This window comes from Anopheles ziemanni, chromosome 2, assembly GCF_943734765.1.
Source record: "Anopheles ziemanni chromosome 2, idAnoZiCoDA_A2_x.2, whole genome shotgun sequence".
NCBI classification, from domain to species: Eukaryota; Metazoa; Arthropoda; class Insecta; order Diptera; family Culicidae; genus Anopheles; species Anopheles ziemanni.
Genome location: NC_080705.1, coordinates 47,205,280 through 47,217,657, shown reverse-complemented (window position 1 = coordinate 47,217,657; position 12,378 = coordinate 47,205,280). Strand labels below are relative to the sequence as shown.

The 12,378-nt window shown below is 42.0% G+C and overlaps 1 protein-coding gene across 1 annotated transcript; it reads right to left on the bottom strand.

Moving 5' to 3' along the window:
• Window positions 1-648: 648 nt before the first annotated feature.
• On the bottom strand, window positions 649-11,065 carry LOC131293683 (uncharacterized protein CG3556). Its single transcript, XM_058321758.1, has 6 exons — window positions 10,147-11,065; window positions 9,695-9,978; window positions 9,263-9,582; window positions 9,113-9,190; window positions 8,965-9,047; window positions 649-710 (listed from the first exon to the last, which is right to left on the bottom strand). Exons 1-6 carry the CDS (start codon window positions 11,063-11,065, stop codon window positions 649-651), a joined length of 1,746 nt encoding a protein of 581 aa, XP_058177741.1.
• Between the last annotated feature and the right edge of the window lie 1,313 nt (window positions 11,066-12,378).

Sequence of the window (12,378 nt, the reverse complement as noted above, 5' to 3'; positions counted from 1 at the left end):
GCTTTCCTTGGTTTATAACGTACGAATGTGTATATATACTTGGATGTATATCTATGAATGTATATATGGATATATTTGTATATCATGTATAAGTTTGTATATTGTTTGTCGATTTAGTCGTTCGGTATGATTTGAAATGCATCATTCCGTACCTATCATTTTTCCCTTCAAACAACACGGATGGTCCACAATTTATTTAAATTTCTCTTCCCTATTCGTTCACTGCCCAACTGGACAAGGATTTATCTGTTGTCCTTTGTTTTTCAGCTTATTTCCTTTTACTAGGCAGTCATTTATCGATGCTTGTTGAGTTGTACATAGTCGTTTTATATCTTGTCGTATTCATACCGATAACTTACTAATCGATGGATGTCTTATCTGTCGTTAACATGAACTTGTGTAAAACGTTCAAATCAATCAAGTCACATGCGAGGGTACTTAATCGTGCACTCTTCCACTGTACTTAGTATTTTGCATTAAAAAAAAACTACTAGAACAAAGCTTCTGCTTCTACTGCTGCTGCTGTTGATTTTGCTGTTACCTTCTCGGCTCGTTACGACTTTCGAATATTGCTTACTTGCTTTCTAGCTGATCAAGTGGGGATACAAGGATGGAAATATTGTACATTGGATTATTGTATATCTGGTTTTACAATTTCTTGTACCAGTAGAGATAATGTTCACCATCTTCTACGAGAAGTTCGTCCACACCTACAAAAGAAACGGAAAAAGGTTAGCAAATCAAATATATGAAGAAATTTGAAAGAATGAAAAGTAGGACAATAGTTTTCGTATCATCATTTTGTTATTAGTTTTTATGCTGCCAACACTGAGAGATTCTGATTTTAATGGAACAATATAAGGGTAAAAAAAAGTTCAAATATGTAATTGACATTTTCCTAATATGTATATGTATGATATGTATATTTCGTATACGTTAAACATTAAGCATGCGGCATGCATTAAAGCAGCATTAATACTATCATTTTGTTGGATTCAATTGATGTATTCATCTATTCGATAAATGTACCTCGGAATATCATAAGAGTTATAGTACAGTACAGTATTGCTCTCAACGCTTCGCCTGAAACTAACATTTGTAAACTCATACTAACTTGACCTCGAATGAAATAATGAAAACTATCACCATGAAAAAATGATGCCCCACATTTTTCATGGTAAAATTACACGGAGTCCAATACATACATACACTTTTTTCATTCAACAGTAGTGGACATGCCACAGTTATTCCACTTTCTATATATAGTTATAACTGGTATAACGGGCAGTGTCAGGTGTGACCCGAGTATAAAGCATCTACTCTTCGTCAGCACCTGTCACTGGAGATCCGGAAGATAGAACGGTCTCTTTGAACTGGATCGTCTAGGACAGCGGTCGGCAAAGTCCGGCCCGCGGGCCAAATCCGGCACACCAACTGATTTCATCCGGCCCGTAAGAAAATTTTAGTGCTTCATACCAAAACCACGGTAAAAGAGTAAATGAGGCCCCAGCCGCCATGTTTTCGATCGTGGCTACACCTCTTGTGGACGTTTAAACTGAATGTATGCAATTGGTGTTACATTAATTCGTTAAATTCAACCTACGAGTATTTGAACCGTAGTGTGTACCGTTAATTTCGGGTATGCAATCAACCTAGGGGTGCGGTATGAGGGGGGCCCACGGGCCCCCCTTATTTCTCAAAACTATAACAAACTCTCTTTTTCGGTAGACCTAGCGCAGTCCGCTCGCTTCGCTCGCTGCGGGCGCGCCGCCGTTTCCAAATAATTTTTTCGGCTAAACTCATTGTTTCATGCTGTGCACCATGTGTGGTATAGTTTACTTACTAGTAACATGTGAAAGTATATTAACCCGCATTCAACCACATTAACCCGCATTCCACTGGGTGATTAGTTTAAACCGTTATGTTCTTTTAAGCGAACCGTTAGCGTTCAAAAATTCGAAACGAATGCATGTGTCGCGCTTTGCATAGCTTCTGGCGCTTAATGTGAACCAGCAGGAAGAGGAGAATCTAGCCCGGGGCCTCATTTACTCTTTTACCTAATATTTTATATCAATTCTTCGGGAAGCTAAGTTTTTACTTAGCCTTCCAAAATCGTTGGTTTAATAAATGGGTAAAAGAGTAAATGAGGCCCCGGGCTAGATTCTCCTCTTCCTGCTGGTTCACATTAAGCGCCTGAAGCTATGCAAAGCGCGACGCATGCATACTTTTCAAATATTTGATCGCTAACGGTTCGCTTAAAAGAACATAACGGTTCAAACTAATCACGCAGTGGAGGTTGAATGCGGGTTACTATACTTTTACATGTTAAGTTACTGTAAGATACTAGTAACTAAACTATACCACACATGATGGACAGCATGAAACAATGAGTTTAGCCGAAGAAATGATTTGGAAACGGCGGCGCGCCCGCAGCGAGCGCAGCGAGCGGACTGCGCTAGGTCTACTGAAAAAGAGAGTTTGTTATAGTTTTGAGAAATAAGGGGGGCCCGTGGGCCCCCCTCATACCGCACCCCTAGGTTGATTGCGTAGCCGAAATTAACGGTACACACTACGATTCAAATACTCGTAGGTTGAATTTAACGAATTAATGTATCACCAATTGCATACATTCAGTTTAAACGTCCACAAGAGGTGTAGCCACGATCGAAAACATGGCGGCTGGGGCCTCATTTACTCTTTTACCAATAAATGTTATAAACAAATTATATTAATGCGCCGGTTAGAAAATCGGCCCATGAGCGCCGGGGCTCACCACCTCGACGGCGTGGGTTCGAATCCCAACCGAGACCGGACCCTCCCCTGTACGAGAGGACTGACTACCCACGTACAACAGGGAAACAAGTCTCGTAAGCCCTTAACGGGCAGGCATGACCAAGAGGTCGTTACGCCAAGAGGAAGATATTAAAAAAGATTGTACTAAAAAAGTGTGCTAACTTGACGCACACTTTTTAGTACAACTTTTTAAATTACAATTTGTTTATAACTAGGTAAAACGGCCCGGTTACACGGCCCAGTTACAGGACCCAGTTACAGGACCCGGTTACAGTGCCCGTTTATATGACCCGTTTACAGTGCCCGTTTACAGGGCCCGGTCACACCGCCCGTTTACAGGGCCCGGTAACAGGGTCCGTATACAGGTCCCGGCTACAGGGCCTCAGCTTATGGATGTATTTTTTTTGTTGATTTTATTCTGAGTTGGTTGTTTTCATCATGTTGAAGCACCACCTTTCCCAAAAGTAAATGCAAGTTCGAAAAAAATACTTCCATAATCACGAAAACGTTTCATTTCCCTCCTATTACAAACTTTGAATGAAACTGTGTCTGCAGATTTCCGCTTTGCTTTGTTTTATTTTCCGGCAAAGTAACCATCGATAATCAAAGTAATCATCGACTACCAAAAACTCGCTCATCAAATCGTTCACCCGATCAGAACGCAACAAAAATTTCCCCACTGCGCTATGCATGAGCGGGGAATATGCAGCGAACCACGAAGATAAAAACCGAAGTTGCCACGACAAAAACGAAAAATGGCAGCCCCTTTCGGGGCCCTCCGTCTTTTTTTCTTCTCTTCCTTCTACACATTCTTATGTCTCGAGCTGTTACACGGACTTGAACCGCGTTGTTTCCACTCCGGTCTCTGCGCACCTACCGCAAGACCGTCGCTCTTTGTTGAGAACGGTGTGCTAAAGACCCAATATATATCTACTGCGTAGTCGTTTGTATGGACTGTATGGGAATGCATCGGTATACGCTCAACCCGCTCTAGCCGTTTAAACCTCTCGCGGAGCGAATTCATATGGCCACCGCGTTTCGGTTTTTGCTCTTCATTTAAATGAATGAATGGAATGAAATGAATGAATGATCGCTCGCGCTTGGTATTCGATCGGCTCGCGCTGGGTCTACGATTGCTCGCGCTGGGTTTTCGATCGGCTCGCGCTGGCCCTACCAGCCATAGCTTCGGGTGGAGATAGGGAATTCAATGGGCAAGAGCGAGATGGTGATAGCCTTATCTCTTTTACACCAACGCAGAAATTCTCCCGTCCCGCCACCGCCAGAAATCTCTCCTTACCGCGCCCATCTGTTGCCGCGGCAGCCGATCCGAACTGAAAAATCGATTTTTGTGATTGGCTAGCCGAATCTTCGTGTGTGAAGTCATCAAAGTGCGCATGCGCAAGTTGCATGTACGAAGTTTAAATGCCCTGCGCGATCGGGTCTTCGAAGACCCAGCGCGAGCGATCGAAAACCCAGCGCGAGCAATCGTAGACCAGTCGAATACCCAGCGCGGTCGAATACGGACGTACGGGTACCCGTACGGGTATACCCAGCGCGAGCGGTCATTCATGCTTACGTACGCAGCGCAAGCGATCGCTAAATGAAGAGCAAAAACCGAAACGCGGTGGCCATATGAATTCGCTCCGCGAGAGGTTTAAATGGCTAGAGCGGGTTGAGCGTATACCGATGCATTCCCATACAGTCCATACAAACGGCTACGCAGTAGATATATATTGGGCCTTTAGCACATCGTTCTCAACAAAGAGCGACGGTCTTGCGGTAGGTGCGCAGAGACCGGAGTGGAAACAACGCGGTTCAAGTCCGCGTAAACAGCTCGAGACATGAGAATGTGTAGAAGGAAGAGAAGAGAAAAAGAGCAAAGGCCCCGAAAGGGGCCTCCATTTTTCGTTTTTGCCGCGGCAACTTCGGTTTTGCTTCGGTTTAGGTGTCGCGATAAATCTGAAAACGAAGTAAAAGTCACCATGCGTACGAGACGCGTTTTACAAAGCGCGGTGGCGCTCGGGTGGGTCTACGATTGCTCGCGCTGGGTTTTCGATCGCTCGCGCTGGGTCTTCGCGCAGGGCATTTAAACTTCGTATCGTATTGCAATGCGCATATGCGCACTTTGATGACTTCACACATAAGGGTTCGGCTAGCCAATCACAAGTCTCGATTTTTCTGTTCGGATCGGCTGCCGCGGCAACAGATGGGCGCGGTGGCCAGAGATTTCTGGCGGTGGCGGGACAGGGGAATTGCTGCGTTGGTGTAAAAGAGACAAGGCTATCACCATCTCGCTCTTGCCCATTGATTTCCTACCTCGACCCGAAGCTTGTGGCGGTAGGGTCGCTTCATTCGTTCGTTGCTATATTGCTATCTTAGCGTAAAAAAAGTGTCAGAACAGTGCATCTCGCTTCCGCATTCCTTGCTACGTATATTGCTCTCTAAGCTTAGCATCAGAAAAGCATCAGAACAGTGCATCTCGCTTTCGCGTTCGCTTCGCTCAATCGTGCTATCTAATGGAACCACCTAGCTGCTGCAATTTGTGTAGCGACTAGGTAAAACGGCCCAATTATTGGACCCATTTTACAGGGCCCGTTTACAGGACCCGGTTACTGGGCCAGGTAACACGGCTAATTTACAGGGCCCGGTGACAGGGTCCGGTAACAGGACCCGTTTACATGACCCGTTTACAGAGCCTGGTAACACGGCCCGTCTACAGGGCCAGTTTACAGGGCCCGGTTACAGTGTCAGTTTACATGGCCCGGTTACAGTGTCAGTTTACATGGCCGGGTTACAGTGCCCGTTTACAGGGCCCGGTAAGTGGGCCCGTTTACAGGTCCCGGCTACAGGGCCAAACCTCATGGTTGTAGTTTTATTATTAATTTTTTTCTGCGTAAGTTATTTTCATCATGTTGAAGCACCACCATTCCCAAGAGTAAATGCAATGTTCGAAAAAATTGTTTCCACAATCACGAAAACGTTTCATTTCCCTCTATTACAAACTTTGAATGAAACTTTGCAAAAATTGGCTTTGTTTTATTTTCCGGCAAAGTAACCATCGATAATCAATGTAACCATCGATTACCAAAAACTCGCTCATCAAATTGTTCACCCGATCACAGCGCAACAAAAATTTCCCCTTCATTCTTAGTATCTTTAGCAAAAGCAGAACCCGTGGGAAACCCGGTATGCTGCAGTGCATCTCGCTCTCGCACCCATTTACAGGGCCCGGTAACAGGGCCCAGTTACAGGACTCAGATTACAGGGCCAGGTAAGGCCCGTTGACAGGTCCCGGCTACATGCCCTTGGTAACACGGCCCGTTTACAGGACCCGTTTACATGGCTCGGTAATACGGCCCGTTTTTAGCTTAATTTTATTCTGCGTTCGTTATTTCGATCACCGTGCAGCACCACTTTTCCCAAGAGTAAATGCAAATGTTCCAAAAACTTGTCCCTGAAATCTCGAAAACGTTTTAATTTTCTTCATACTGCAAACTTTGAATGAAACTGTGTACCGTAGAAGCACCATACTTGGCGCGGGTCCAAACTTGGCGCACTTTCTAATATTTTCTTCGATATTAGACTATTTCCAAAACATTTCAGCTTAAAATATGTAGTCAAATATTTGTTTATGTTTGTACAATACATCCGCATCAAAACATGTTATTGATTTTTTGTTATTGAATGTATATTTAATTAAATGAAAAATTCCATCCCACAAGTGCGCCATTTTTTACCCGCGTTAGCAACGCTGCTAAGGAAATGGTGAAACTGTTTCCAATCATTTATCCGCAAAGGAAAAATTATTAGGGATTTTTTTTATCAGAAACTGTTAAAATGTAAGTATTTCCAGCGAATCGTGGTTAGATTCGGCGCTTTTTGAGATTTTTATACTAATTTTGAAGCGAAAATATTTTGCGCCAAGTTTGGCTCACACTGCTAGATATTTTTGAATCATAGAAGGCTTTGATGAATGAGATTATAAAAGTTAGCGACGAGATAGTTTTATTTTCACGAGAGAAGCCAAAGTCCGCGGCTCAAAAAGCTAAATTGTTTTTTAAATTGCTGTTGAAAAGTGTTTCTATTGTTTTAAGTTGAATTTTGAATAAAGCTGATACAATTACATCCATTTTGTTTGAAGTGCGCCTAGTAAGGAACACATCGCGCCAAGTAAGGAACATTGCAAAAACAATGCGCCAAGTTAGGAACATAATGTGCCACAGAAAGGGCTTCTGCAACTTGAAGAAATATTAATTTATGAGTTTCTCACTTCTTTTTCTTGTCTTCTATGTCACTGTGCAAAACGTAGTATGATTTAACCGAACATTGATTTGGTTATTCAACTTTTTATGAAGAATTTCCTTAACTGCGCCAAATATGGTACATCTACGGTAGCACGCTCACGTCTTGCTTTGTTTTATTTCGGCAAAGTAACCATCGACTACCAAAAACTCGTTCAGCGCAAGAAAAATTTCCCCTACCATCCTGCATCTATAGTATCCTTAGCAAAAGTATAGCGCCTGGGGAAACCGTAAAGTGCGTGGGAAAACCGGAGCGTAGGAATTGTGCATCTCACTTTCACGCTCGCTTCGCTCGTTCAACGGTGTTATTGCTTTCTAATGCGACGGCTAGACACAGCGGTAATCGCACGAATATTCCCGCACTCCATATGAAAAAAACGGATTTCGTTCCCGCTATGTTTAAAAAACGCGAAACTACGACCTGGCGGGAACGGACGCATTTGCTTAATTGAAACGTTTGATGAAAAGTTTCATTCGCTTGCTACAACAACGTCGGTATGGGCAACGTATATGGATGTGGCCGATGTTGTTGGAGAGAAACCAAAATGCGAGTAGTCTTCTACGCAAAATTTTGGAGGAGGAACTCAACAACACCATTCATAAACTTTATATTTGATAATGATTCACAATTCCACTTTTACCTGCCGCCAATTTAGATCACGTAAACAAACTAAAACGTAAACAAAACTTCACTTTGACAGATCGGACGAATAAGCTCGTTCCCGCTGGATATCCTGTCGAATCTGGGCTACTTTTTCCCGTTCCCGCCACCGAGAATTCCAGCTACGTTTAAACAGCGGTTAAGCGCAATTTTAGAGTGGATTGTTTTCGAAGGCCAAGCAAAACCTAAGCTTCCGAAAAAAATTATATAAAATATTAAAGTAATTTTTATGTTGCATTTTCATTTATCTATGTGTCAAAAACTTTTTAGAAGTAAAACTGCTGTCACCCATATTTGGGTGACGCAATACGGAACGTGTTAAGTTTGATAATGAATTATAACACTCCGACTCAAATAACTTAATGACAATTTTCATATAATAGAATAAATCCTGTTTTCTTTGTTCATGTAATACGTAAAAGTATAAAATAAATTAAATGAAAAAATAAATTTTCAAAACAAAAGTTTTTCCCTAAACGTACTAAACAATAAAAAATAATGTATGTTAAATGACATATGTATTAATGTATCAGTTTTTCGTTTTTGTCGTTATTCGCATAGCATCGTAGATGACAATCGAACTGAGAGCAATCTCGATGTAATGCGAATAACGATAAATAGGAAAAACTGATACATAAATACATATGTCATTTAACATACATTTTTACATACATTAGTACGTTTAGCGAAAAACTTTTGTTTTGAAAATTTATTTTTTCATTTAATTTATTTGTATATTCTAATGTGTTTACATGAGGTATACTCTTTTTTTTTGGTTAATGTTAAGGCACTGTTACTAAAAAGCGTTTGATTTAGGTAAAACAAATATTGGCAGTATAATTTCTATAAATAAAATAATATTAAAAAAATCTATAAAAATGTAGCTTGCAATTGAAAGAAAGCCCAATAAAACCCTACTTTGGTGGAGGACACCGTATGTATGATTTTTTTAATACTAATTTGCATGTCAGCTGTGTACGCTTTACTTATAAGGTTCAGTTTTTCTTCGGAAGTTGGAAAAATTTGCATAAACGAGAGGATCTTTTTCAAATTCTGTAAAAATTAAGAAAAAAGATTTATTTAATAAAACTTTACAAAAGATAAAAACTAGTTTCGCCAAATTTACGTAGCTGTTATGATTAGACATGCTCTTTTGCCGATATAGTCAGTTTTAAACAAAGAAACATAAAATGCAAGTTAAAAACTTACCCAGCGGTGCTATCAACTGATTTCCGGGAGGATTTTTGGTGTCTGGCCTTTCCGGTAAACGATAGAGCAGCCAGAAGTGATAACTGGAAGATTTAAAAATCCACCGTTCATTCTTTCTGTTAACAAAGATGTGCTAAATGTCCGCTACCTTTTTGGTTCCTCTTTCATCCCTGCCAACGTATGGACGTAGTGTCCGTTGGGCCATTCGCGTGCCTCGAAAGAAAACCTAGCAGCACGAAATGATAAGAAACTAGTTTAATATTTCCATTTCGTGCTCGATTCACTTCATCCTAACTACCTTGGATCGATTTCGGCGGCCTGTTTCATGGCCCGAAAAAATGTGGTGTTTTTCGGAGACGTCAGATCGAGGTAATACTCCTCCGTCTCGTTCGTGCCAACCCATAATGTATAGGTGTAGGACACATTTCTTGGCTCCGTTTCCTCTACGGGCGATATGCCTAGGCCCACCGGTGCGGCTAGCTTAGGTTCACCGTTTTCCGAAGGTTCGTTTGATTCCCGCATCACGTGGTCACATTGTAATGCCCGAACCGCTCCTAGTCCTCGCCAGCCAAGAGCTAGGACAATGTCGGCAGTGAGGCCAATTCCAATTGTAGGATCCTGCAAACAAGAAGATGGGATTAACATTAAATACAAAAAGTTGAATATGGCCCGAGAACTGGTCGTTGCGGTTATCACCCTTCTCTACACTGCTGTCGAACTGATTCCATACCTGCCCATCTTGGAGAGGTTCCTCCGTCCAGCTTCCGTCTGTACGCTGTTTAACAAGCAACCACTCGGAAGCGGCAGTTCGGTTCCATTTTCCAGCCGGATCCGGTTCGAGATCCTGCAGTGCTTGCATTGCCAATGCCGTACTGCGGAGTGATCCAAAGCTACCCTGCAGACCCTGTAGACTCGCTAGACCGCGTGCCGGACGCCGCACAAAATGTTGTAGGTGTCGATGGCGATGATCAGTGACAATGCAACGCAATGCTAATAATACCATAGCAATCGTATCTGTTGAATGGGACACAGGACGTAAGGTACAGATATGACATGATATTAAAAGTAGAAAGATGAATAGAAAAAGAGAAGAGCAAAGACAAAATTCACGCCAGATTGCCATTGCTGTCGAAAATTCTAATATTCAAAATGGCCTCAAAGTTAACTTTTCCTAAGACTTACCGACGTCATTCACTTCCCCGCTGGCAATGTCCAGGAGACGACGTATCTGACGCTTCCTAACATGCGTTGCCGAGCTGCAGATGGCCAGCGCGGTTAGAGCAAACTCGTACTCCTGTCCCTGGTCGTGTTCGTGATGTTCAAGTGCAGCTACCAGATCATGGCCGTAGAAGTGTCGAGCGTCCTTGCATAACCCTCCCATAGCCAGAATGTACTTCGCGATGTGATCCGTGTTCAGCTGCTTGGCAGTAGCGTGATGACGATCAAGCATGGTCAGTACCTCGATATCCATCTGTTTGATCGACAGCAGGTTTTCCAAGTCTGACACAGCCTGTATCGGGTTGTCATTCTCCGACGGGTCTTTGCCACCTGAAAGCTCTTTGGCTAGGATGACCATGTGCGTATCGTTGCCCCAGCTGAAGTCAGGAAGTCTTCTCTCTCGCAACCAGGTGAGCGCCCTCTGTATGCTGGCACTTTCTACCTGATTTGGTCCACCAGGTCCGAGCTGCTTTTCTTCGATGAGCGTTATATCCACCGGCAAACTGTCCATCGAATCCTGACGAATGGTTGGCTGGGTTGTGCTTACCGTAGGTGAGGAAGTATTTGATGTGTTATATTGTGGAGTAACTGCCTGTGGCGAGGGAGTTGTAAAAAACGCCTCCGTAGTGAAAGTTGGCAAGAGTGCCCCGCTTGTGCCAATGGTCTGTACTCCTACATATGAGCCAATATGTTCAGGAGGAATGCTCGACATCGCATGTATTTGTTGTTTCGCTGTTGTCGTGGGCGGATGACCAACAGTTGTGAGCGTTGTTTCAAGGAAGCCCGTTGGTGGAATAACAGAAGTAGTTGTCTCACCGAGTGCTTCGGAAAGCAGCAGAGCGACTACTTTCACTAGCGTTGGCAGATGTATTCGGTGCTTCATATTTTTTTCTGCAAATAAAAAACGAGAAACTTAAATATATTTGTTAAAACAATTTTATTTGCTCCTCACTAATGTTGATCCATTATATTGTCTTAAATTATATGTAAAAGTACACAACCATCATGTAGGGACGTTAAGTCATCGTGATCCTCAAAACATTAGTTTGACTAGGATCAACAAACCAGTCACTTTCATGTGCCTTGGAAGCTAAGTGGGCCTGGTTAGTCTGTGCTCGCTAATTAAAAAATAATAAAGATATTTTCTATACTTGTCGGCAGCAGGTCGAACGGCTAATTCATATCGGCATTATTTTTATTCACTTTATTTTTCCACATTTCTGGCAGCTAAGGGTTAAGGAGATAGCATAGACAAGCCGTCACGTACGAATGTCCCTAATCGCTCACACACATACACATGAATTATTACACAAGGATGGAGTAAGTAAAATCAATAGCTGCTACTATTGGTTGTGGAATGATTCATGCTTATCAGTATTATTCGGGGGCACATCGGAACTGTTGAGAAGGGGTGTCAACCTCAGTTGTTAAATTAAACGTGTTAGAATGCATCTAAAATTACGCATAAAAGATCAGTATAAAAAGATTTCCAAGTTATCGTTTCTGGACATGGCAAAATAAAGGAAATAAGAATGTACTTCCTTTACAACACAAATGCAAAGATGTGGTGTGTTATTTATTGGAAAATCATGGTTCAGTATTTTCGTTACAATTGTGCATCAACCATTATTTGCAATAATCATTATGTAATTGATGGTTCGAATATGAGACAATTGCCCGGTAAGTTTGTTTGGAATGTTCCGTAAGTTTCATAAAGATATACGAGTATGTCTTGCATCAGTACAATGTCTATACGTTTGTTCATGTACTTTACTATCCCGTTATTTAAATATGGACGTTTCACAACACATACATTTTGTCAATAACAGTGTAGCTTAGTCTCAAAGATTCAATATTGTACATCACTATAAGAGATTTATTGGCTACGTATTAGACCTTTTTATCCTTCCATTCTCCTAGTGAATAAACTTGTCGATGCTATCCTATGGCTAGTTCTATAAGTTTCTCCTAAAGAATTCACAACATCTCGTAACTGAACCGGTGTGAAAAAAAAATCAAAATTTCCAATATCATGCAGACCGGAAACTGTAACACTGCTAATCGGAATATATAGTATGCTATTGACAACTTACGCACACTATAGCTTAAAAACACCCACACGATAGAGTTTTTTTTTACGATGGGCGTACTCTGGAGCATGTGTGTCGTAATGAGAGTATTTGGATTTAGGGAAAA